The sequence below is a fragment of the Bos indicus genome, chromosome 18 (assembly GCF_029378745.1).
Source record: "Bos indicus isolate NIAB-ARS_2022 breed Sahiwal x Tharparkar chromosome 18, NIAB-ARS_B.indTharparkar_mat_pri_1.0, whole genome shotgun sequence".
NCBI lineage: Eukaryota > Metazoa > Chordata > Mammalia > Artiodactyla > Bovidae > Bos > Bos indicus.
Window position 1 is genome coordinate 59,441,802 of NC_091777.1, and position 27,609 is coordinate 59,469,410.

Genomic DNA, 27,609 nt, shown 5'->3' on the forward strand with positions numbered 1-27,609 from the left:
ACTAGCATGTGAGATGAGTGCACTTGTGCAGTAGTTTGAGCATTCTTTGGCAGTGCCATTCTTTGGGATTGGAATGAAAACCGACCTTTTCCAGTCTTGTGGCCACTGCTGAGTTTTCCAAATTTGCTGGCATATTGAGTGCAGCACTTTCACAGCATCATCTTTCAGGATTTGAAAGAGCTCAACTGGAATTCCATCACCTCCACTAGCTTTGTTTGTAGTGATGCTTTCTAAGGCCCACTTGACATTCCAGGATGTCTGGCTCTAGGTCAGTGATCACACCATCGTGATTATCTGGGTCGTGAAGATCTTTTTGTGCAGTTCTTCTGTGTATTCTTGCCATCTCTTCTTAATATCTTCTGCTTCTGTTAGGTCCATACCATTTCTGTCCTTTATCGACCCCATCTTTGCATGAAATGTTCCCTTGGTATCTCTAATTTTCTTGAAGAGATCTCTAGTCTTTCCCATTCTGTTGTTTTCCTCTATTTCTTTGCATTGGTTGCCGAGGAAGGCTTTCTTATCTCTTCTTGCTATTCTTTGGAACTCTGCATTCAGATGCTTATATCTTTCCTTTTCTCCTTTGATGAAAAGCTTTTTGCTTCTCTTCTTTTCACAGCTATTTGTAAGGCCTCCCCAGACAGCCATTTTGCTTTTTTGCATTTCTTTTCCATGGGGATAGTCTTGATCCCTGTCTCCTGGACAATGTCACGAACCTCCGTCCATAGTTCATCAGGCACTCTATCTATCAGATCTAGGCCCTTAAATCTATTTCTCACTTCCACTGTATAATCATAAGGGATTTGATTTAGGTCATACCTGAATGGTCTAGTGGTTTTCCCTACTTTCTTCCATTTAAGTCTGAATTTGGTAATAAGGAGTTCATGATCTGAGCCACAGTCAGCTCCTGGTCTTGTTTTTGCTGACTGTATAGAGCTTCTCCATCTTTGGCTGCAAAGAATATAATCAATCTGATTTTGGTGTTGACCATCTGGTGATGTCCATGTGTAGAGTCTTCTCTTGTGTTGTTGGAAGAGGGTGTTTGCTATGACCAGTGCATTTTCCTGGCAAAACTCTATTAGTCTTTGCCCTGCTTCATTCCGTATTCCAAGGCCAAATTTGCCTGTTACTCCAGGTGTTTCTTGACTTCCTACTTTTGCATCCCAGTCCCCTATAATGAAAAGGACATATTTTTTGGGTGTTAGTTCTAAAAGGTCTTGTAGGTCTTCATAGAACCGTTCAACTTCAGCTTCTTCAGCGTTACTGGTTGGGGCATAGACTTGGATTACTGTGATATTGAATGGTTTGTCTTGGAAACGAACAGAGATCATTCTGTCGTTTTTGAGATTGCATCCAGGTACTGCATTTCCGACTCTTTTGTTGACCATCATGGCTACTCCATTTCTTCTGAGGGATTCCTGCCCACAGTAGTAGATATAATGGTCATCTGAGTTAAATTCACCCATTCCAGTCCATTTCAGTTTGCTGATTCCTAGAATGTCGACATTCACTCTTGCCATCTCTTGTTTGACCACTTCCAGTTTGCCTTGATTCGTGGACCTGACATTCCAGGTTCCTATGCAATATTGGTCTTTACATCATCGGACCTTGCTTCTATCACCAGTCACATCCACAGTTGGATATTCTTTTTGCTTTGGCTCCATCCCTTCATTCTTTCTGGAGTTATTTCTCCACTGATCTCCAGTAGCATATTGGCCACCTACTGACCTGGGGAGTTCCTCTTTCAGTATCCTATCATTTTGCCTTTTCATACTGTTCATGGGGTTCTCAAGGCAAGAATACTGAAGTGGTTTGCTAATCCCTTCTCCAGTGGACCACATTCTCTCAGATCTCTCCACCATGACCTGCCCCTCTTGGGTTGCCCCTTGGGCATGGCTTAGTTTCATTGAGTTAGACAAGGCTGTGGTCCTAGTGTGATTAGATTGACTAGTTTTCTGTGAGTATGGTTTCAGTGTGTCTGTCCTCTGATGCCCTCTTGCAACACCTACCGTCTTACTTGGGTTTCTCTTACCTTGGGCGTGGGATATCTCTTCACGGCTGCTCCAGCAAAGCACAGCTGCTGCTCCTTACCTTGGACGAGGGGTATCTCCTCACCGCCGCCCTTCCTTACCTTCAATGTGGGATAGCTCCTCTAGGCCCTCCTGCGCCCTCACAGCCACTGCTCCTTGGACATGTGGTTGGTCCTCCTGGCCGCCGCCCCTGGCCTCGGACTTGGGTAGCTCTTCTCGGCCATTCCTGCGCCGTTGCAGCCTGGCACTCTTGGCTGCTGCCCCTGACCTTGGACGTGGGGTAGCTCCTCTCGGCCGCGCTTAGTGTGCCGGTCGCAGCCGCACGCATTTAGTGTGCCGGTCGCAGCCACCCGTGCTTAAATACTAAATAGAAGTACAGTTTTCCAGAGGATATTAAAGTGTTGATATTATATTATAGAAATAAATAATATGCTCCATGGTTCATTGTCAGCTGTAGTAAAATTCCTGCCTTTTTTTTTTTTTTTTACGGTATTGTCATGGTTTTTGCCACACATCAACATGAATTGGACATAGGTATACATAGGTTCCCTCCCTCCTAAACCCACCTTCTTCCCCAGCCTATCTCTCCAGGTCTTCACAGAGCAGTAGCTCTGGTGCCCTGTGTCATACATCAAACTCCCACTGTGTGTCTATTCTGCATATGGTAATATACATGTTTGAATGCTAGTCTCCCAAATCATGCCACCCTATTTCTTTTGTTTTCTCAATAGCTTTTCCTTAGTATTCTTTTTTCCTGTCCACATGTTTTGAGCTAGATTTAATGTTTAATTTCTATTTCTTCCCTGCTTTACACTAACCAATACGTTAGTCTATAGGTTATTTTGAGACTTGTAAGATTAAAATGCACATAGGGCAATGACAGGGGACATAGTACATGCCTTATAAATATGAAGAAAGTTCCTTTAGGACTTGAGTTCAGTCAGTTAATACATGTAGAAGTATTTATAAATAGTGCAAGTTGATAATTTTGGTGAAAATAAACTCTTCCCAAGACTATATTTTACAGTCTTCTTTGTTGTTCACATCTGACAGCTTTCTGGAACAACAAAGAGAAGAGAGAAAATACATTAAAATGTTTAAACAAAATGTAAACTACCTAATTACTGTCATTTGGCTGAATTTCTCTTCCATTGAGGAAGTATTGATGTAAGTTTTACATATTATGATGTATACAAGTTTTTCTCAAAAATATTTGAAGCTATGTCATGAAAAGCATGGAAGAGAAACACTTTTTATAACGGAGAATGCAGTTATCATTAAAGTGCTTTTTTTTTTCCCCCTCCTTAATAATTTTTAAATTTATTTCTGGCTGTGGTGGGTCATCATTGCTGCACTGGCTTTTCTCTCCTTGCAGTGAGCGGGGGCTATGAATTTTGTACATAAAATACATAAACCTGGCTGGGGCTTGCTTGGAGACAGGAGTCCTGACGCTCCTTGTTTTGGTCAGTGCACAGCACTCAATGTCTTCTCTGTTTCCAGCTGTGCTGATTTGGTTTTGCTGCACGTGGACTTTCTCTAGTTGCAGCCAGCAGGAGCTACTCTCTAATTGCTGTGTGCAGGCTTCTCATTGCTGCAGCTACTCTTGTTGCAGAACACAAGCTTTAGAGCACAGGCTCAATACTTGTGTTGCACAGGCTTGTTGCTCCTAGACACGTGGTATCCTCCCAGACCAGGGACCAAACCCGTGTCCAGTGCATTGGCAGGTGTAGTCTTTACCTAAGTGTCTTTCAACTGAGGAAATCCCAGTATCTTTCAACCAGGGTCCTCGTGTAATTTTCACTGGGGGCCTATGTATGTTAATACATTGCCATATAAAGTGTGGTGTCCTCAACCAATAACTGGGTGATCTGAAACCAGGAGAGAATCGCCCAAACTTATCTGGACTTCCTGAGGAGGAGGATGGGCCCAAGCAGCCCTTCCTGAAATACCAAGGCCGGAATGTCCAAAGCACAGAATGGTGCCTGCCTTTCTCCGTCCTGCATTCCCCTCAGGGTGCACTGTCGCTGGGCCACTGCAGTGACTAATAAGCTTGATCCTTGAAGAAGCGGAATGTCAAGACATTTTTTACCTTAGGATTGTTAGTATGAAGTAGCCCATTCTAAGAGTTGTGTGTTTTACACTCTAGCCTGCCATTCCCACACAAAACTAGTTCTTATTTACTTAAACTGCTAACTTCTAATTCCTGGAATATTCCTGGGTCCAGCCACCACCCTACATTAATCCCCACCCCACTCCCACCTACCCCCAGCCCTGTGGCCATGCCTGGGTTTAGTTCCCAGGCCTCTGAATCGCTTCAGCCTCATCAGCAGGAAACCTTACTTTTGACAGTTATTATCCCACAGAATTTCCAGCTTTTATTTTGAAACTGTTACCGATAGTTACTTAAACTAATGAAGAATCAGTGGTGCAACTCAAGACGTGAAACACTGTGTGTGTGCTTAGTCCCTCAGTCATGTTAACTCTTTGGGTCCACATGAACTGTAGCCTGCCAGGTTCCTCTGTCAATGGGGTTCTCCAGGCGAGAAAACTGGAGTGGGTTACCATGCCCTCCTCAAGGGGATGTTCCCACCCCAGGGAGTGAACCCAGACTTCTGCATTCTGGGTGGATTCCTTTACCATCTGAGCCACCAGTAAAGCACCAAGTACTTCTAAAGGCTGACAAAAGGTCTCGGCAACTAAAGGATGGAACATGCCAGTATCTGCTCTGGCCCACTTGGGCCCGCCCCTCATGCCCAGAAGTGGAGTTCAAAGCAAATGGTAGGTGTAGTCACTGTTGGAAACGAGTGGTACTGTTTTTGTTCTTTTTTTCTTGTTAAACTGCACCTCTGCTCCCTATCTGTGGTCCTGGGTCACCGGACTTTCCTACTCATCCACCTGTTCCTCCACCCCAAGTAAATTCAACTGTGGACATGAGAGGTTTGATTCCTTTCTGTGTAAAATCCTGACACACATAGTGCACGAAATATACAGTAAATTTTGGGGAAAATCATTTTAATTAAGATGACACTTAATAATTTTACAAATATCCTGAAATAAGTGTTCAGGAACTAGTTTAGAATTTCAACTTTCTGTACCGCTGATGGAACTGGAGTTTTTTCTCCCGTGTTAGGGAGGCTTATTACTGTCCTTTTCTGGTTTATATGACCAGAGTAATAAATTGACTACAAAGACTCTTCATTTTAGGAGATTATTTTCAGTGATGCTAGGTACTTGTATCAGCACTAGAGTCCAAGAGAAATATAGAATGGTTGCTGTGCTCTGTCGCCTCTGACTCTTTGAAACCCCATGGAGTGTAGCCCACCAGGCTCCGCTGTCCATGGGATTTTCCAAGCAAGAATACTGGGGTGGGTTGCATTTCCTAATCCTGGGGGTCCTTGACTCAGGGATTGAAGCCCCATCTCTTGTAGCTCCTTCATTGGCAGGCAAATTCCCAACTGAGCCACTGGGGAGCCCTATTGTCTGATACTAGTGTAGAAAATTTTCTTTGAATTAAAGAAGTTGGTTTTTATTGGATGTTTTCTAGTCAGTGAAACCCAGTGGGGATAGGGCTGAATTTTGGACTGCTGACAAGTGTGGTGGATAGTGCTGTGTAATAGTGGGGAAAGATCCTAAGAGATGGGAGAATGTGAAGACATTTGAGGGATAATTTTACATGTTGTGCATTAAGGTTGATTGCCAGTGCTAGACTCAAGCCTGAGATGATTTTATGGGATGGGTGGGGCGAGGAGCAGTTATTGTTCTGTACCTCAGTCGTGTTCGGCTCTTGGCGACCCCATGGACTAAAGCAGCCAGGCTTCCCATCCTGCATCTCCTGGAGCGTGCTGAAACTTGTCCATCCAGTCGGTGATGCCATCCAACCATCTCGTCCTCTGTTGTCCCCCTTCTCCTCCTGCCTTCAGTCTTTTCTAGCCTCAGGAACTTTTCTGAGTCAGGTTTTCCCATCAGGTGGCCAAAGTACTGGAGCTTCAGCTTCAGCCTCAGCCTCACTCCTTCCCGTGAACATTCGGCACTAATTTCCTTTAGGATTGACTGGTTTGATCTCCGTGCAGTCCAAGGGACCCTCAAGACTCTTCTCCAGCACCACAATCCAAAAGCACTCGTTCTTCTATGCTGAGCCTTCTTTATGGACCAACTCTCACATCCCTACCTGACTACTGGAAGAACCATAGCTTTGAGTATAGGGACCTTTGCTGGCAAAGTAATGCCTTTTCTTTTTAACACTTTCTGGTTTTATCATAACTTTCCTTGCAAGGAGCAGGCCTGTTTTAATATTCTGGCTGCAGTCACCTTAAGAGGTGATTACAGGAAAAAAAAAAAAAAAAGAGGTGATTACAGTAATGAATTGTTTCGCGCCGCCCCGCCCCGCCCCGCCCACTGCCTCCGGAGGCCCAGCACTGCACGCCTCGAAGCCCCTCCTCACACTCCCGATGTCCCCACGCGTGTTCGGCTTCGCTCAACGCCCCGCCCCCAACAACGCCCCGCCCCAACAACGCCCCGCCCCCCAACAACGCCCCGCCCCCCGACGACCTGGCTCCTCTGAGTCCCCACCCCCAAGCCGCTCTGCCCTTTCACTGAGCGTGCGCGGAGTCCCAAACCCGGAAGCGGAGCGCGGCAAGTGGAGGTCTCTCAGCTCAGCGTGAGTATTTCTGTTTCTAATCGAACCTGCGCCTTCAGTCTCCTTTCCTCGTTACCCCGATTCTCAAGTTCGCTAGTGACTCTAAATCCCTGCGCCCGTTCCACCATCCCCAGCAAGTTCAGACGTCTTGGTGAGCGCCAAAGGGACGCCTCCATTTTGCTTTAAAGTCGCTCTGAAGCCGCTTCCAGCTTTTGGTCCACAGAGATGCTGCGTTTCGCACCTCTTTCCTGCTTCAAACCATTTCCTGACCCCTCTGCCCTTCCTACACCACATACAATTCTCTTCGGCGAGGTGGGTTTATTAGCTCCGCGGTCCCTAGCCTCATCCTCTCGACCCCTGGCCGGGCCGACGGCCCCGACCTCTCCTCTCCCGGAGAGGCCGCGTTGTCTCCCGGGTCCTGGGATTCTGGAGAGCCCGCCCCACTGCTGAGACACCTTCTCTCCCAGCCCCTCTGTCCTCGCGTCTCCTCAGGCCGGTGTTTCTGCCACGTAGGCTTTCTCTTCATAGTGACGTTGCCTTGACCGGTGTCGGGGGAGGTGACCTGCGCCAGCCACGTGTTCTTCCGTCCCAAATTCCACCCGTTGCTGGTTGGCTTTTGCGGGAACCGGGCTTCTTAATCAGTCGCCATCTGTGTAAATAGTGGAGAAGCAGAGACAGCGACTCCTAGAGAAATAGAAAATGAAAAACATGAGGGAGGAGGGATGGCAATGAAGAGGATTGTGAGGAACTTGTGAAGAGACAACAGCATGAAAAACAATGGGCCTTGAAGGTAGAGGTTAGGGAAAAAGTTTAGAGAAAAGCAGGATTTCCTGAGAGTTAAAGGTGAGGAAGATAGGGAGGTGTTGTTCCGTCTCAGTCTTTGCGAACCCTGTTTCTCCCAGAGTTTGCTCAGATTCGTGTCCGTTGAGTCAGGGATGCTCTCTGACCATCTCGTCCTCTGCCGCCCCCTTCTATAACCTTCAAGGGAGAGGGGTTGTGAATCAGGGGTCCCAAAGAGGGCGACAGTGGAGAGGCAGTTCACACAGAGAGCCCGCAAAGGGGATAGAAGAGTTGGGACCTTGACCTACAAACAATATCCTGCTGGGAGAGAAAGGAGGCTCCTAGTGGTTGGAGGAGCTGAAAAAGGAAGCTGAAAGGAAGCATAGCCACTTGGGGGTGCCAGAGAGTTGGGAGGAAGGGAGGCCAGAGATGGAGGAAGAAAGGCTGAAATACAGGGAGATTGAGGATCACCAGGGAGGTTGGAGAGAAAGCGTCTTGACGGTGAACAGATGGCAGAGAGAGGCCGGATGGGAGTCAGGGAAGAAGTAGAGAGGAGGACAGGCACAGCAGGAGAGCAGAGGGGAAGAGAAAGGGAGACGGAGAAAGAAGTAGGGAAACAGATAAACCAGATGAAGTGGAAACAACTATTGTGCAGGTGTGGCAGGGGACTAGATCCAGACGAGTGCTGAATTGATTGTATAAGAATTACTAAATTGTGATACATTGATTTTTGGCTTTAAAATCTACTAAGTTTAAGACATTCTTTTTTAAATTATACAGATGAAAATGAGAATTGCAAAACTTCTGTCTGTGCATTTTGTAATTATCTGTATTAAAAGATAACATCCATGTGCAGAGGCTATAGAAGTTTAGGCTGCGGCAGTGTCTTGATTCTGTCAGAGGTGGATCAGCCCCTTCCCTTTTCCTGGTGTGGAGTAGAGCTTAAGAGTCACGACATAATTTAAGCAGTTAGTCTGATACTCCAATTTCCTCTCTTTTATGTGATCTCACAGCTAGTAAGCTGAGTTGATCTGATGATGTTTCCGTCAGGTCCAGAAGCTGAGGAACAGTGACCCCTGAGATGATTGGCTAAATTGGGTGTGTGGCAGTTCTTGGAGGGACTGCCCAGTTAGTATTAGAATTTGAAATGGATCCCAGTCTTGCAACATGAAAAAGGACAATAGTAGGATGGAGGTGGGAGCATAGGCTCAGAGTCAGAGAGAATCATGAACCGTCTTCTGTGAATAAAGGTCGATGTGAAGGGAGGACTCTCACCTCTGCTGGCTTCCCTGTGTCCTCAGGGAAGCATCCTAACTCCTTAGGTGGCTCCCCAGCCCTTTGTCATCCTCAGGTCTCTGCCAGGGTCTCCAGCCCCATCCTGGGAGCTGACCCGTTCTCATGGTCAGTCTGTCCTGGTCACATTCACTTAGTCCTTGTTCATAGACACCAAAACCTTCTTGTCTCGGATCTTAGTTGCTAACGTCTAGCTTTGGTCATTGTATCACTGTTGCCCTTGCTCTTTCTCTTCCTTCAGGTCTAGGCCAGAGAGGTCTCCCCATCTCCTTTGATATTTGCTGTCATGTTAACCAGATTTACTGCCTCTATATTAATCAACTTCATCAGAGATGGCCTTCTCCTTTGATTATTTGGAATGTTTCCTCTTTTCCCTTCATTGAAGGATGTCCCATTTTCCTCTTCCTTCCAGGATGTGTGCAACATCTCTCTTACAACATCTCACAGACTATGAATGTGTGTTTGGCTGAAGAATTCTCAGGGGAGATGGAGGTTACAGGGTAGGTGATGATGGTTCCCATATCTGTTCTGGACATTTCAACTCTAATTGATCCTTACCCCATGTGGAGACTTATTACTCAAAGCAAAAAGATGTGAGAGTCCTAAGAAGCCTGATCTAGTGTCTTGAGGTATCCCCATATTTTAGTCTGCAGTGTCACTGCTCACTACAGCCCCCAGGTCTTCTAAGTTTCCATCTTGGACAGCAGCTTTGCCTTCCAGCAGCTCATGTGCCCATTGCAGCGGATGCTGAGTTTACTGTGGTTATCTTGCATTTAGCTGTGAGCAGGTAGAACAGGAGCCAGTGAGATTGGGGCCTCTCTCGTTTTGTGACTTCTTTATTGAACTCAGTTTGTGTATCTCTGAGCTACATAATGTCCACAGTCGCTGATAGGTTTTCCCAAGAGGACCAGGTTCTTCTTCTTCCATATTCAGTCCCAACATCTTTGGATTTGCAGCTTGGGTGGATTTCTGTTGCAATACGCACACCTAGTGGTCTCTGCTCTTTTTCAACCATGCATGGACAAGAGGTAGAAAAATGGGAGAAGGTGAAGGGAAGCTTGGTCGAGGTCTCCAGGAGGATTGTGAGAGCAAGAGTGGACCTTTTGATGAACCCAGTGAATGGGTGTGTGTGAGACAAGCGTTGTTGTGGGAGATGTTGGGCAAAAAGTACAGACTATGAGGTGTGAAATGAGTAAGTCCTGGGGAGGTATGTGCAGTATGCTGACCGTAGTTAATCCTATTCTGTTAGTGCATACTGGGAATTTGTCAGGAGAGTACATCGTCAGTGTTTTCACACACAGAACATGGGATTTTGGAGGTAATGGATGTGTTCGTTTGTGGATTGTGATAAATATTGCACTGTGTACACATATGTCACATGGTCACGTGGTGTATGGTATATGTACACATACCCCTTTAGTTAGTTGCTTCTCCCCCATCAGACACGCTCCTTGGGTTCTCATCTGGGGCCTTGCCCCAGGAATGTGCACAGAGGCGCAGATGATTCCAATTTGGATCCTGCATTGAGCACCAGGGCTCTTAGCCTCCACTTCTGAAACTGAGATCAGGCCCTGGGACAGGGGAAGGCGCTCTGCCCTGAGTGGGGCTGGACCAGGGCCTGCTGTATGACCTGATGGGGATCGTGGGGTCACCAGAGGTGCCCCCTGCTGCTGTGTGCATGAGACCTCACCAGGAGGGGAGTGTGATCCGAGGGAAAGTGTGGGAAAGTCCCATGTTGGACTCTGTGTGGGAATTGACCGTCCTGAGTCCCTCCTGAGACAGTGGCCATAGAAGGCTGTTCCACATGGTGAGGGCTTCTCTGTGTGTGGGGTTGGGGCTCAGGAAGGGGCTGTGTTGACTCTAAGCATTAAACAGCATGCTTTCCACTTTCATGATAGACCTCTGAAAACTTGTGTTGCCTGAGGAAGAAGCCAAGAAGATGAAAGAAAATGTGTCAGGAATCCCTCTTTCTCAGGTAAGGTCATATTCTCAGTGGGTTCTCAGTCTGTCCTTCCTGAAATGCCCTTCTCTGGACTTGCTAATTGTGTCTGACTCTGAAGTGTCCTTTCTGACTCCTGTACATGCACACTCACCCGGGGCCTTCCCTCAGGGCCTATCATCTCCACTTAGATCCCGTCTCCCCATGATCTGGTGACCCAGCCCTTGTGAGGAGGCTCCCTTGGGCACCGTCCTAGGCAGGGCTTCTCACCCATGGGTTGGAGACGGGGTCTCAGTGCTGTTGGGCAGCAGGGATTGCTTAGGGCCCATCTGGATGTGCTGTCTGCTCTCTGTCAACGAGGGTAAAGAAGCTGCATGTGGAAGTCAGGTATTAGTGTGCACAATACTTGTTAAAATCTGGAAAAGAGGGGGAATTAGATCTGACTTTTTATAGTACATAAATGCTGGAGAGGGTGTGGAGAAAAGGGAACCCTCTTACACTGTTGGTGGGAGTGCAAACTAGTACAGCCACTATGGAGAACAGTGTGGAGATTCCTTAAAAAACTGGAAGTAGAACTGCTATATGACCCAGAAATCCCACTGCTGGGCATACACACTGAGGAAACCAGAATTGAAAGAGACACATGTACCCCAATGTTCATCGCAGCACTGTTTATAATAGCCAGGACATGGAAGCAACCTAAATGTCCATCAGCAGACACATGGGTAAGAAAGCCGTGGTACATATACACAATGGAATATTACTCAGCCATTAAAAAGAATACATTTGAATCAGTTCTAATGAGGTGGATGAAACTGGAGCCTATTATTACAGAGTGAAGTAAGCCAGGAAGAAAAACAGCAATACAGTATACTAACATATATATAAAATTTAGAAAGATGGTAACAATAACTATGTGAGACAGCAAAAGAGACACAGATGTATAGAACAGTCTTTTGGACTCTGTGGGAGAAGGCGAATGTAGGATGATTTGAGAAAATAGCATTGAAACATGTATATTATCATATGTGAAACAGAATGCCAGTCCAGGTTTCATCCATGAGACAGGGCACTCAGGGCTGGTGCACTGGGAAGACCCAGAGGGATGGGATGGGGAGGGATGTGGGAAGGGGGTTCAGGATGGGGAACACATGTACACCCATGGCTGATTCATGTCCATGTATGATAAAACACTACAATATTGTAATTAGCCTCTAATTAAATAAATTTTTAAAAAATAATAAATAAAACTAAATGCACATCTCTTAAAAATCTTAGTGTTTGGCAATGGAATGGAAAGTTGAGAAAAAGACTTCAGGTCTATTGAGTGTTTCATTACCTTTTCTCATTTAAACTGAAATCAAGTTTACTAATTTTTTTTCTTTTTTTGGCTGCATGGTGAGCTTGGGTGGTCTTAGTTCTGTGAGTAGGGATTGAACCCAAAACCATGCAGTGGAAGTGTGGGATCTTAACCACTGGACCATCAGGGAATTCCCCAACTTTCCTAATGTTAATTAAATATTTCATTAATGGACTATAATAATAAAATTTTGATTGTGTACTCATACACATACATAACTACATACCTCAAATTAAGGATAAAGTCACTTTTTTTTTTTTAATATATTTTTTTTTGTTGTACTGGATCTTCATTGCTTCAATGGCTTTTCCCTCATTCCGGCAAGTGGTGGCCACTCTCATTGCAGTGGGGGCTTCTCCTTGCATTGGCTTCTCTCATTTTGCAGCACAGGCTCTAGAGTGCACTGGTTGAGTAGTTTCACCTGCTGGGCTCTAGAGCTCTGGCTCAGGAGTTGAGACTCAGGAACCTAGTTGCCCCTCAGCATGTGGGATCTTACCGGACCAGGCAACAAACCATGTTTCTTGCATTGGCCAGTAGGTTCTTTGCCATTGAGCCACCAGGGAAGCTTTGATATTATTTTTAAACACAGGTATTTTATACACATTAGAATAAATCTTCTGTATATTATGTTCTGCTTGTATTACTTTTTATTTTTTTGAACTAGTATCCTTTTATTTTTTTGAACTACAATAAGATAATGTTGAGGACTTCCCTGGTAGTACAGTGGATAAGAATGTGGCCGCCAATGTAGGGTTCTATCCCAGATCCAGGAAGATGCCTCAGAGCAACTAAGCCCATGTGCCACAACTACTGAGCCTGTACTCTAGAGCCCAGGAGCCATAACTCCTGAAGCCCGCACTGTCTAGAGCCTGTGCTCCAAAACAAGCGAAGCCACTGCAATGAGGAGCCGGGCACTGCAGCTGCAACTAGAGAAAGCCTGCTCACAGCAACGAAGGCCCAGCATAACCAAATAAGCTTTAAAAAAGACATAGAATGCTGACAAACTTATTGACGTACAACTGATTGATTTTTAATGTCCCAAAGATGCTGAAATATACAAGTAAAAGAAAATGGGAGTATCATCCCAGAATGTGTCAAAAGGCAACTCTTTGGAGTACGAAATGGCCACCCTGGCAGGCTACCATGGGGTCGCAAATAGTCTGACACGGCTGAGCAATTGAACAACAGTGACCTTCACACACAACAGAGTGAGCTCAAAAAAACAAATCTAAACCTGTAACTTTCTTCCTACAGATTCTTCAGTGACTTCCAGTAGCTTTTGGAATAAAGTTCTAAACCCTAGACCTTGTAGAAATCAGCCTCTACCTGGCATCACCACTCTTTGTTCCCTGTGTCCCAGTCACACTGGCTGGCTTTCTGTTCACTAAATATCTTCATGCCTCAGAGCCAGCACTCAGGCTGTTCTCTCTGCTTACAAAACTCTTCCATTTCCCACCTTGCCAATCCTAAGTGTTTCTTCCTCATGGAGACCTCGTCTATTTTCTTTATGTAGGTCAAGACTTTCTGTTGAATCTTGTCTTAGCACCAGGCCTGTTTCAGAGCACATATAACAATAGTGATGTTAAAATTCTGGATGTAACTGGCTGGTTGGCTGCTGGATTGTAAGCTCCGTCATGTTCACTGCTGTATTCCCAATTTGGGACACAGAGTTGATTGTCACTAAATTTTGATTGAATGAAAGAAAAAAGACAACTGTTCTTGTTTCAGTCAGCTGTTTGTTTACATGTGCATGCATGAGTGCATAAATATATAACTCCATGGTTTTTATTATAAAACATCATCTGATAAATATGCTTTATGCTTTGTAGCAGTTGCACTTGTATCTTAAGTGTATTTCATGACCTTAAGTTTTTTCTACCTCATCACATGAATGATGTAAATAGTAGTAAGATTACTGACATTGTGTGGATTAGCAGGCAGAGGGGGTGATTCTGTATAGTGATCACTTAACTGTTCCATTGCAGTTCAGCTTCCTTGAACTTGTTTCCTGTATTCTCTGGGAACTCTCTGCGGATGGTCTTTTACACTGTTACTTAACTGTTTATTTCCTTCAGTTCAGTTATCTCTCCCAGCCACCTGAACTCAAGTGCTGTTGCCTCATTTCTTAACTATTTAACTTGAGTAATTTCTTAGAGTGACAGAGTTTTCTCCTCAGTAAGGTGGACACAGATCTTTCTCTAATGTGCTGTTACGTTGATGAGAAGTTCATATGTGTAAAGAGTTTAGAGTAATGCTTAGTGTGTATGAAGTGTTGAGACACCTCTGGTCAGTGTGATGATGTTATCCTCATCACAGTGTGTGTTCTTTTAAAGTCACTGTGGACTTTGTTGTCTCTGAAGACACCAGTCTTACTGTAACTCATCTAGATAGTGAATGTCACTCAGTGTGTTGAGTGTAACACTTCTGCATAGACAACCTACTGTTGATTGTAATTTGTTTTTCATGTCCACACATATGACAAATTTCATGTTGATTGGAGGATATCATCATCTTATGAAAAAACAGGAAATTAAATTAGACACCACCAATTTGCTCCAAATAGATTTGCATGGATCTATCAGAATATTATTACTTCAGCTGAATTGACCTTACCTGTTTCACTTCTCCTTTTCTGTGAAAATAAGAACCCTCCTCAGGGCCTGTTGGTGAAATGTGTTTTCATTTCAGACACAGTTGACCTTCAAGGATGTGTTCATAGATTTCACTCCTGAAGAGTGGGAATGTCTGGACCCTGCCCAGAGGACCTTGTACAAGGACGTGATGGTGGAGACCCTCAGGATCTTGCTGTCTGTGGGTGAGGAGCACTTCCTTCCAAAGTGGTGATATACTTTGGGGTACCTCTGCATGTTTCCTCTGTGTCTCTTGGGAGCCTCTGTTGTTCTTACTGAGATCAAAGCCTTGTTGACTCTCACATGTAAGCCTTTGTGATTGGCATTGGGAGTTCAAACTTGTCCTTTCTTCAGGTGACCCGCCCACTGTGTGATACACAAGGAGCTTTTCCCGTGCTTGAGTGTTTATAAAGCTGATTTCAAACTTGTGAAGGATTGAACCCATGCCTCCTGTATTTGCAGGCATAGAGCCACCAGGATGTTAAGGAAATTAAATAAATAGTCTTGTTTAGGCTTCAAAACAAAGCAGTGCATTTCTCTGACCTTCCTTCTAACCTGTCTGGACACACCCTGACTGTGAGTGCCGTGACTGCTTGCTGTGAGTGCAAGGCTTGTGGCACCATAAATAAGTTAGGGGACAAATCTTGAGTTTGTTCAGCCCTTGGAGGTGCTCTGACCAACCAAGCCCCAGGCTTAGCAGCATCCAAGTTTTATAAGACAAAACAAACAGCATTAAGGTGAAACCAGAGCTGCTGTTTCCTCACAGATTGATGATGATATCAGTTCATGTCCTGGGATTATAAGCAGTAACCTCAAACTGCAATCTTTGAAGTCTCACCCATGGAGTGGACACACTGCCTGGGACATTTTCCCAATTGAGACTCCAGATGTGCTGTGTCCTGGGACTTCCCAGCACTGTTTGAGTCTGGATCTTGGTCAGAAGCCAATTTGATGATGTATCCTCTGCTGTTTCTATTTCTCTTTGCTTTAAATGGTAGTATATTGAGAGTCAGCTAGATAATTCTATCTATATTATGTATTATTTATTTGTATAGGGATTCCGTGGTTTCTCAGATGGCAGAGAGTCTGTGTGCAATGCACAGACCCGTATTTGATCCCTGGGTTGGGAAGATCACCTGTAGAAGGAAATGGCAACCCACTCCAGTATTCTTGCCTTGAAAACTTCGTGGCTGGTTGAGCCTGGTGGGCTACAGTCCATGGGGTCACTAAGAGTCAGACATGAGTGAACACCTTCACTTTCACTTTTTTCATTTGTATAGCACACATGGCTTATTTTATTAATAAATCCTTTGACCCTGAGATGAATGTGAAAACTTTTGGCAAAACATTAATTGGTGCTGTGAGTAGGATTTGTGAGACAAAATGCCACTCTGTAGGAAAAGAAGAGATTAAGATTGATGAAGTTTTTATCCCAAGATGAAAGTTCATCTTTACTCATTAGCTAATAAATGGGATGTATTCACTGGATTATGTGAGAATTAGGACCTTAAATTCAGTGGGCTGAACCCTTAGAAGTTACTGAATGTTCGTGACTCTCGCCCCTTGAGAAAGGATAGGAATCTGCTCTGCTGGATGAGAGGCTGGATCTTCCTCTCTCCTAGTGTGAAGTACATAAGGCTAACTTAAAATTGTCTGAAGAGAAGTTACAAGTAGAAACAGAATTATGTGATTAGTGAGGATGATTGTCCACATTACAATGTCAAATTATATTTTAGCTGATCAAATCTTCAGTTTTTAGGTTGGCTCTCTATTGAGCTGGCCCACAGCTCCAATAGTGTCCCCTACTGCCCTTTCTCTCTCCATTCTCTGTCCTGTTGTGGCCTTTCACCCCTCCCAGCCCTTCTGTCTCCCTCTCTTATCAGCTAGTCCGCTTCTACTCCCCCTGCCTCTCTGTGGGGAGGATGAACCCAGCTTCCCCCACTCCTACCCCCACTCTAGGAAGTTTCTTTACCCTTCAGATTCTTCTGATCAAACCAATACCCCTGTCTCCCCAGAGCGAAAATCCAAGATTCTTATCAGCCCATCTGTCCCTGTTATCACAGTCAATTTGAGCACGATTTGGTCAGTATTTTAGCCATGAAGCTATGACTGTAGAAAGGAAAGTAGCTTTTTTGATACAGGATGGCCTTGCTATTCTTTAGACTCTGGAGAAAACATAACTCCTATGAGTCTACTGCCTTTATTTGTAAAATTGGAATATTAGTGCTGTTACGTTGCGTAGAATATTGCCTCTTTTACAGGAAAGATCAGGAATTTTTTTTTTTTTTTTTGCTGCAGCATGCGACAGGCAGTTGGGATCTTAGTTTCCCATTCATGGACGGAATCTGTGCCCCCTACAGTGGAAGCACAGAGTCCTAGCCATTAGAGCACCAGGGAATTTCCCTCAAAGATTACTTTTGGGTAAAAAATACATTAACTTTTTGTCATGCTTATTGTGACATGTCCCTTTGTCTACATTACATTATGTATGTTGTTAATTTGCATTTTATTCCTGACAGTGTTATCTCTGACTCTGGGTAGTAAGTTTTCAAAGTATATTCCTTTCTTGTGATAAGAATACATTTTTAAAATAATTTATTTTTTATTCATTTTTGGTTGTGCTGGGTCTTCATTGTGATTCAGCTTCTCTGTACTTCTGGCAAGCAGGGTCTACTCTGGTTACAATGCACAGGCTTCTCACTGCAGTGCCTTCTCTTGTTGCAGTATGTGGGCTCTAGGTGCCCAGGCTTCAGTAGTTACAGGTGCCAGGCTCTAGAGCATAGGCTTAGCTGCTCCGAGACCAGCACTTGAACCTATAGGCCCTGCATTGGCAGGTGCATTCTTTACCCCTGAGCCACCAGGGAACCCCAAAGCATGTTCCTTCACATGTATGTTGGGGCCAGTGAACTGGATAAGTTAAGGTTACTGTATAGATATGGAATGGCTGTATTGAATGGCTGTTGTGTAAGTAGAGAATATTTCATTTACTAATTTTTTTGATTTAGAGATGATGGTCTTTCTGAATGTATTATCCAATGTAACTGGTATGAACTACTTGTTAATGTCATAAAATGGCCTATATGTCAATATACTGATAGATTTATAACAGATATTTATAAAAGTGTGTTTTGTTTTGGTTTTAAATCATATGAGGGAACTCCCTGGTGGTCCAGTGGCTAGAATTCAGCACTTTTAACTACTTGGGCCTAGGTTTACTCCCTGGTCATGGAATTAAAATCCCACAAGGGACGTGGTATGACCCCCCCAAAAAAATTGTTTTAAATGAATCCTTTATTTCCTAATGCTATGTTTCTTGTGCAAGTGTAAACTGCCCTTTTGTTCCTTTTTTTGTTCCATCACTAAGTCATGTTTGAAACTTTGCAACCCCATGAACTACAGCACTCCAGGCTTCCCTGTGCTTCACTATTTCCCTGAGTTTGCTCAAACTCATGTCCATTGAGTCAGTGATACCATCCAACCATCTCATCCTCTGTTGCCCCCTTTTCCTTCTGCCCTTGACCTTCCCCAGCATCAGGGTCTTTTCCAGTGAGTCAGCTCTTTACATCAAGGAGTCTATGTATTAGACCTTCAGCTTCAGCATCAGCCCTTCCAATGAATATTCAGGGTTGATTTCCTTCAGGGCTGACTGGTTTTATCTCCTTGCAGTCCAAGGGACTCTCAAGAGCCTTCTCCAGCACCACAGTTTGAAATCATCAATTCTTTGGCACTCAGCCGTCTTTATGGTTCGACTCTCACATCCATACATGATGACTGGAAAAACCATAGCTTTGATGTTGGCAAAAGTGATGTCTCTGCTTGTTAATATGCTCTCTAGGTATGTCATATCTTTTCTTCCAAGGAGTAAGCATCTTTTAATTTCATAGCTGCAGTCACCATCCATGGTGATTTTTGAGCCCAAGAACATAAAATCTGGCACTGTTTCCTTTTTTTCCCCATCTATTTGCCATCAAGTGATAGGACCAGATGCCATGGTCTTAGTGTTTTGAATGTTGAGTTTTAAGCCAACTTTTTTTACTGTCTTCTTTCACCCCATCAAGAGGCTGTTTAATTCCTCTTTGCTCTCTGCCATTAAAGTAGATTCATATGCATATCTGAGATTGTTGATACTCTCCTGAAAATCTTGATTCCAGCTTGTGTTTAATCCAACCCAGCATTTTGCATGATGTACTCTGCATATAAGTTAAATAAGCAGGGTGACAGTATACAGCCTTTACATACTGCTTTCCCAGTTTTGAACCAGTTAGTTGTTCCATGTCCGGTTCTAATTTTTGCTTCTTGTCCTGCATACAGGTTTCTCAGGAGACAGGTAAGTTGGGTATTCCCATCTCTTTAAGAAACTGCTCTTTATTTTTTACATTATTCATTATTTAGTTTCTTTTGGATTATTTACCATTACAATATATTGTCTAGTCTTTGCATGCATACTCAGTCTTTCAGAGGTATTGGACTCTTTGTGACCCCATGGACTGTAGCCTGCCAGGCTTCTCTGTCCATGGAATTTCTTTCAGGCAAGAATACTGGAGTGGGTTGTCATTTCTGTCTCCAGAAGTTCATCCAGATCCAGGGATTGAATTCTAGTCTTTTGCATCTCCTGTAGTGGCAGGTGGATTATTTACCACTGAGAAACCTGCGAAGCCCTGTCTGTTCTTTAGCATGTAATTATGTATAAATATGTGTATATTGTGTATAATGTATTTTTTTCCTCCTCAATTATGAGACAGTAGTATGTTGACTACCAATTAAAGCCAAATAGAGTGTGCTTTGGGGTCATGGTGTCATAATACCCTTTTCTTTGAGAGCTGACATAGATTTGAACTATATGAATGTTTTTGTCATTGTGTATTTGAAACTAGCCTACTGTAAAATTAATTTGAATTACAGGTGATCACTCTTTTTTTTAATTTTTAAAATTTTATTTATTTATTTGGCTGTGCTGGGTCTTGGTTGCTGCACGAGGTTTTCTCTATTTGTATAGAGCAGGTGCTACTCTATAGGGCGATGTGTGAGCCTGTCATTGCCTTGTCTTCTCTTATTTTGGAACACAGGCTCTAGGTTGTGATGGCTTGTGTAGTTGTAGCATATGGGCTCAATAGTTGTGGCTCCCAGGCTCCCAAGCATAGGCTTAATAGTTGTAGCTCATGGGCTTAGTTGCTGCACAGCATGTGGGATCTTCCCAGGTGAGAGATTGAATCCATGTTTCCTGCATTGGCAGGCGGATTCTTTTCCACTGAGCTACCAGGGAAGCCTGATTACTCTTTCTTTATTAAACACTATTCCTTTGGTGTTTCTTTTATTTTGAAAATCATCACTGGGAAGATTCATAATTCTGTTCAGGATGGGTATCACTTTTGGTGTAAGATCATGTGTTCAACATGAAAGAATTTATTTATGAATTATAATTAATAGGATACCTATGGTTCTTTATATCTTGTAGATATGTCTGATATACATATAAGCCAGAAATTACCGACAAAAGTAAACAGTGATAAAGGAGAAGTATTTCACACAGTGAAGTTGGGAAGACCTGAAAGCCGTGAAATCACAGATTTTTTCCTCAGAGAGATCCAGGAAAATTTGCATGAATTTGAGTGTCAGGGGAGAGATGATGAAAGAAATTACAAAGGAATGTCTATAACCCAGATCAAAAATCTCACTAACGAAATTGATCGGCACAGTAGAATTGCAGTGGGAAATAAGCATGTTGAAAATAGGCATGGATTAAGCTTTCAAGATGAACTGCCGATACTTCAACCTGAAGGGAAAACATTTGAATGTATTCAAGCTCTGAGGAGTATCAACAGTAGCACCTCAGATTTACCACTTCAGAGAACTCCTAGTTTCTGCACCAGCATTTCTGATATATGTGAGAGTGCTGTTATGCACCCTTCAGTACTGGCACAAGACCAGGAAGCACACACAGGAAAACCTTACAAATGTACTGAGTGTGTCATGACCTTTGTTCAGGACTCAGAACTCACTGGACATCAAAGGATCCATAGAGAGAAACCATATAAATGTGATGTATGTGGAAAGGCCTTTAGTCAAAATGCAAGACCTATAGTTCATCGGAGAATTCATACTGAAGAGAAACCCTATAAATGTAATGAATATAGCAAAGCTCTCAGTGCACATTCAGCCTTTACTGACCATCAAGCAGGTCATACAGGAGAGAAACCATATAAATGTAATTTATGTGGCAAAGCCTTCAGTCACATGTCTTATTTTGCAGTTCACTGGAGAATTCATACTGGATATAAACCTTACATATGTAATGAGTGTGGCAAAGCTTTTAGTGCATATTCAGACTTAACTAGACATCAAGCAGTTCATACAGGAGAGAAACCATATAAATGTGACATATGTGGAAAAGCCTTTAGTCAAAATGCAACACTTACAGTTCATAGGAGAATTCATACTGGAGAGAAACCATATAAATGTGATATATGTGGCCGGTGCTTTACTCGAAATGCACACCTTGGGATTCATCGGAGAATTCATACTGGAGAGAAACCATATAAATGTGATGAGTGTGGAAAAGCTTTTAGTGCACGTTCAGACTTAAGTAAACATCAAGCACTTCATACAGGAGAGAAACCATATACATGTAATTTATGTGGCAAAGGCTTCAGTCTCAGGTCTTATTTTACACTCCACTGGAGAATTCATACTGGAGAGAAACCATATCAGTGTGATGTATGTGGCCAGTGCTTTAGTCGAAATTCATACCTTAGGAATCATCGGAGAATTCATACTGGAGAGAAACCCTACAAATGTAATGAGTGTGGCAAAGCGTTCAGTCAGAGTTCAGGCCTTATAACTCATCAGAGAATTCATACTTTAGAGAAACCATATAAATGTGATGAGTGTGGCAAAACTTTTAGTGCACATCCAGACTTAACTAAACATCAAACAGTTCACACAGGAGAGAATCCATATAAATGTAATTTATGTGGCAAAGCCTTCAGGTACAGGGCTTCCTTTGCAGTTCATCACAGAACTCATACTGGAGAGAAACCATACAAATGTGATGAGTGTGGCAAAGCTTATAGTGCACGTTCAACCTATATTTACCATCAAGCAATACATACAGGAGAGAAACCATATAAATGTACTTTGTGTGGCACAGCCTTCAGGTACAAGACTGACTTTTCAGTTCATCAAATAATTCATAATGGAGAGTAACCTTACAAATGTCCTGAGTGTGGCAAAGTCTTTAGTCAGAGTTTAGTCCTTACAGTCAATCAGAGGGTTCATACAAAAGAGAGACCATGTAAATATGATACGTGTGCCTTACTCAAATTGCACACCTTGGAATTAATTGGAGAATTCATACTGGAGAAGAATCTCACAAATGTAATGAGTGGCAAAGCCTTTAATGCATGTTCAGCCTTAACTGACCATTAGGCAGTTCATACAGGAGAGAAACCATAGACATGTAATTTATGTGCAAAGCCTTCAGTCACAGGAATCACTTTTCAGATCTTCTGAGAATCCATACTACAGTGAAAACTTACAAATGTGATGAATGAAGTAAAGCATATCATCTGTTTGACCCTCAGAAAAGTCACACTGGAGGAAAACCACACAAATGTGTTATATGTGGCAAAGCTTTGATTCTATGTTCAGACTTAAGTAACCATCAGGTAATTGATTCTGAATTGAGATCTACCCACATCGTGAATGTGGCAGGTGTTTTGGAAGGCATTCATTTCTTACAAAGCAAGAGAAAATTCATGCTGGAGAGAAGCCATACATTTAGAGTGCAGTCAATCTTAAGTGGCCAGAAGGTAATTCTTATGGAGGGAACCATATAAATGTAATGTGTGGCCGGGTCTTCAGTAACAGGCCTCATCATTCACATCATCAGAGAATTCATAATGCAGAGACACCTTACAAACATAAGGTGGGGCACAAACTGGAACGTACTTTACAAATGCATTGGGGGTGGAAAAAGTTTCACCTTGAGTTGGATGCATTTGACAACAAGAGTTCATAATGAAGAGGAGTCATGGAAATGTGTGGGCAAGGGCTTTATCCAGGCTCCACGTGCACTAGACCTCAAATTACACGTCTTTCAGAGAAACTACACAGATATAATGTGCACGCTAAAACTTTAACCCAAAGTTCAAATCTGTGAAACATGAAAGAATTTATATTGGAGAGCAAGCTTGTACAGGTAATGAATGTTGTATAGTATTTTTCATCAGATATTCACACTTTGGGCATAATGAGGTAATTTATGCAGATCAGAAACTGAACAGATATACTGAATGTGAAAACACTTCTAAAAAACCAGTATGTCTTCAAGATTCACCAAGAAATTCATATTGGGGAGAATCCTTATAGATATAATGAATTTGCTAAGTTTTTAGACCAGTTCTTACAGCAGGCCACATATCAGACAGTTCATATTAGGAATAAATAAATCTTTAGTTCTCCAACATTAACCTCCAATACTATTGCAGAATAATTATATTAAATATGTTGAAACTTATGGCATGAGGTGTATATTAAATATGTTGAAACTGAAGGACATGTAGGAAGATAGCCCAGTATCTTCAGTTTGTAAAGTATTTAGTTAGTGGAGTTTTCTTGAGAAGGCCATATTACTATTGAGAGGGTAACAGGCAGGAAGGCCAGGGGTCTCCAAACGGAGGAAATAAGCTGCAAGTGTCAGACATTTTTATCTCTTTTAAGCAGCAGGAGGAAACAAACAAGCGATATTTTTTTTCCTTCTCTATACAAATTTAAAAGGAGGTTTCTCTTAAAATACTGTGTTGCTATAATGACACCTGGTTTCACCTGAGGTTAACTATTCTCAAACCTTGAGTTAACCAATGCATTTTTCTTATGGAAATGTTTGTCTTAAGCTATGGTAATGTACTGTGCATTTACCCCAGACTCTGTCTTCAAGTCGGTTCGCCTAATGGCTCAGAACCTACTTGACAAACCAGTGTGTTATACTCGGATATTGTTCCCCTAATCTATGTAAACGAAACTATTTGTATAGTATTCTGCCCTTTCTACAAGATTCAAGTCAATCGTTTTATGGCTCGGGATGACTCATTTGGTGCCAAGATTATCCCAAAATACATCTTATGGATGAGGGGCCTGGTGCCATTCTGAGTTTTAAGACATTCCTTTCTTTCATTAACAGACTGCTGGTGACTATATAACATCCAGCTGAAGAGTAGCAGGGGGGTACTCTTTCTGCCCCCTTCTGATGCCTATTTCAGAAGGTTTCTGTATCTCCTTTATACTTTAATAAAACTTTATTACACAAAAGCTCTGAGCGATCAAGCCTTGTCTCTGGCCCCGGATTGAATTCTTCTCCTCCAGAGGCCAAGAATCCCGGGGTCTTTTTGTGGTTCAGCAACAACCTTTCACTATGACTTTTCTGCAGTAGTTTGAAAACCTGTAGCTTTCTTACAGGGCCTTTCATGATGGTCTCTGCAGAGGAATTAGTAAGATGAAGAGGCTAACCTGATTAAGTGTGGTTCATTCATATCCATCTTTCCTGAGAAAACAGGGACACTGAATTATTCAATTCACTGTTGCGTGAATTGGCATCAGGTAAGGGCAGAGAATAATGTAAAACTGTGCCATAACTTATCATGCTTGTTATGTTCAGGGCACCCTTCCATACATAGACCACAGCCTGTTGTAGGACTGGGTGCTATACTATCTGACCATTGAGAGAGCAGTTAATCTGAGTGGAAATTTAATCAAAAGAAATCAAATAGTATGTATATGTGTATGATTGACATTTAACTGCTGCCATTCCCATTTGCTACTGTTTTATTCAGAATGTATCATGGATATCCTCTTGATTCATAAAATGTAATCACTTTCTCCACAACCCTGGATAAATCATGTTCTTCCCACCAACAGGGTTTTATCCAACCTCAGTATTTTGTAACATATGGTAACAATGCAGTGTTAGGCTCTTGGGGCTGAAACAATCTATGAGAATTGCTTTCCACAATGGAACCAAAGATCACGCACTTTGGGAATTACATATTCATAATTTGCACTTGAGTTACTGTGCTTCAGAACATTCAGACAGCTGTAATTTAAATACCATAGCAGTGCATTTTCAGACTCAAAATATATTTAAATAGAAAAACTGTGGCATTCCCCAGCAGTCCAGTGGTTCAAACTCTACACTTCACTGCAGAGGGGACAGGTGTGATTCATGGTCAGGAAAGTAAGATTCTGCAAGATGCCAGGAAGCCCGCCCCACCCCCCACCCCCCACCAAAAAAAAAAGTACAAAAATTTGAACTTAGAAATTTTAAAGATCTAATTGAAGTTGAATGATTCATGAATCAGGCGGCACCCTATCTAGTTCATTCAGAGGTGCTCAAAGGAACTGTACAACATGGAAGGCTTCCGTAGGTAGAAACTAGATAGGACAAGAAAATTATTTGCAAACACATTGCTTCAGGTTTGGTTTCCTGTGCAGGGGTGTAGGCAGGAGGAGGGTGTAGCCAGTGTCTTGCCCTGCAGATTACTGCACTAGTGTCCTGGAAATTCCAGTCAGTGACTCCTGGTCACATTTTTAAGCAGGCAGACACCGCAGTGAAGTGTTGATTTGCCCTCCTGGAGGCAGTGGCTCCACCTTGCACCTGTCTCTTCTTTTTAACACAGCCTGAACCTTGCGATGCATCAGTGAGTGTGCCCTGTATGAATAGGTGTCTTCATGTTCTTTCTGTATTGCTTGACATGAAGAGAAAATAAGCATATAGTTGTTTAGTCATGAAGTCGTGTCAAACTCTGTGACCCATAGACTGTAGCCCGCCAGTCTCCTCTGTGGAATTTCCCAGGCAAGAATACTGGAGTGGGTTGCCATTTCCTCCTCCAGAGGATCTTCTTGACCCGGGGATCAAACCTTTGTCTCCTTCATTGATAGGCAGACTCTTTACTGCTGAGCCAGCTGGGAAGCCCCAAATAACAAGGTGAGTCTTTAAATTTTAATGATAGATATTCTAAATCTAGTATCAAGGCAGGAAAATGAAAAATACCCATTTTTGAAATGTCATTTGTACCACTCCACCTGAAAGTGAGAGATAAAGGCTTGTAGATGGAAAATTATTTTAAAATTTTATTATGTAAACTTTTTAAGGTTTGTTTTGAAAGACATGAAACAGTTTTTTCTTACAATCTTCAATTTTTTCTTTTTTATTTCCACACATAAATTTTCAGTAAAGATCACTCTAATGTAATGACTTCCTTTACTCTTATGATAACTTCACAAACATAGCCATGTGTATTCTTAATTTCTCAGCCACTGTGCAGCAAGGCAAGGCCATGAGACCAGTTTTGCCAAATACAGTGTGAGTGCAAGTGATGCATTACTCATCTGAATGATGTTATAAATAAATCACCCAGGGAACTCCCTGGTGAACCAATGGTTTGATTTCTGTGCTTTCACTGCCTGGAGGGCCTGAATTCAAGCTCTGGTCAGGGAACTAACATTCTGCAAGCTGCATGGCATGTCCAAAAAAAAAATCACTAAGACCCTTTGTCAATTTCCAACTGGATTAATTGACCCAAATGTGGCCTAGCTATTGCTCCAAGCAATTACTGATGCAATATCAGTGTAGTTTTCTACCAGCCTGTAAATTGTTTTTTTAACTTAAGGTCTGTTTAATGTGAGGATGATTCATTTGTTTATTTTTGGCTGTGCTGGGTCTTATTTGTTGGGCTCAGGGCTGCTCTCTAGTGGTGCTCGGGCCTCTCATTGTGGTGACTTTTCTTGTTGCAGAGCACGGATCTAGGTCATGTGGGCTCAATAGTTGTGATGCTTGGACTTAGCTGCCCTGTGATATATGATGTCTTCCTGGACCAGGGAGTTAACCCGTGTCCCCTGACAGGTGGATTCCTAACCACTGGACCCACAGCAAAGTCTCTTATCTAATGTTTGTATAAGCACCTGTGAGATCCATTGAGGGGAAGCTGAAACCACAAATTCTCCCAGATTGAATATTTTGTGTTTCTTTGGTTTTAAATTACGGGGGTTCTTAAGGTTAACCATTATATGTCTTTGTATTCACCTTTTAATTTGATCTTTTCAGAAATACAAATAAAACTATTTATAAGAAAGCTGTTTCTGTGTGTGTGTGTGTGTGTGTTTGTGCGTGGGCGTGCACGTGCACGCTAGGTCACTTCAGTCCTGTCTGACTCTTTGCGACCCTAAGGACTGTGGCCTCCCAGGTTCCTCTGCCCTTTTGTCTCCTGCACTGGCAGGCATTCTTTACTACTAGTGCCTCCTGGGAAGCCGAAAGCTGTTGCTAATGAGCTCTAAAAAATGTCACAGTTTAGAGGTTTCTCTTATTTAAAGGATCCACCATCTGGCTATTGAGAAGTAATAGTCCAACAGCCCCTCAAGGCGATAAGACATGTCACCACAAGAGGGTGCAAAGAATGCGGCCTTCAAAATAGTCTAAGAAAGTGAAAGCCCTTGTCCAAGCAGACAAAAGGAAGGTTAAAATAATGGCAGGGACCATTAATGGCTGGGACCCCTTATGACAAATTCCCCTGAGAGCTGGTCCAGTCTATTTGGCTGCCAAATATAACCCTGTGTGTACCTTCCAGACCAAGTTCTCAAAACAGAACAAAATGCCTAAAAAGATCGGGTAGAACATTGATATCACAAAGGTACAAGGAGAGAAATGCAGGTTCCTCTTAGAAGGACTTAATCATTTAGGGTCAGAATTCTGAAAAGATGTTTCACAAAACTGGTTTTCTGTAGCCAGTTTTGGAATGTCAAAAGGAGCTCTCCTGTTGGCCAGACATAATTTAAAGCAGCTCCCATTTTTAAAGCAGAATTTCCTTAGTACCCAGTTAAGTACTCCCAACTATAAATTCCATACCTACATAAAGCTGGCTCAGGTTTGCTTAGAGGTGGGAGTCCTGATGCTT

At 42.8% G+C, this 27,609-nt stretch overlaps 2 protein-coding genes across 2 annotated transcripts in view; both read left to right on the top strand.

Annotated features, from left to right (window-relative positions):
* LOC109571940 (zinc finger protein 665-like) overlaps positions 1-27,609 on the top strand; it is a 348,725-nt gene that overhangs the window by 266,318 nt on the left and 54,798 nt on the right. The window lies entirely within an intron of this gene.
* On the top strand, positions 6,578-26,790 carry LOC109571959 (zinc finger protein 665-like). Its single transcript, XM_070771589.1, has 4 exons — positions 6,578-6,684; positions 10,635-10,711; positions 14,724-14,850; positions 20,121-26,790. Exons 2-4 carry the CDS (start codon positions 10,676-10,678, stop codon positions 21,866-21,868), a joined length of 1,911 nt encoding a protein of 636 aa, XP_070627690.1. The 5' UTR covers positions 6,578-6,684; positions 10,635-10,675; the 3' UTR covers positions 21,869-26,790.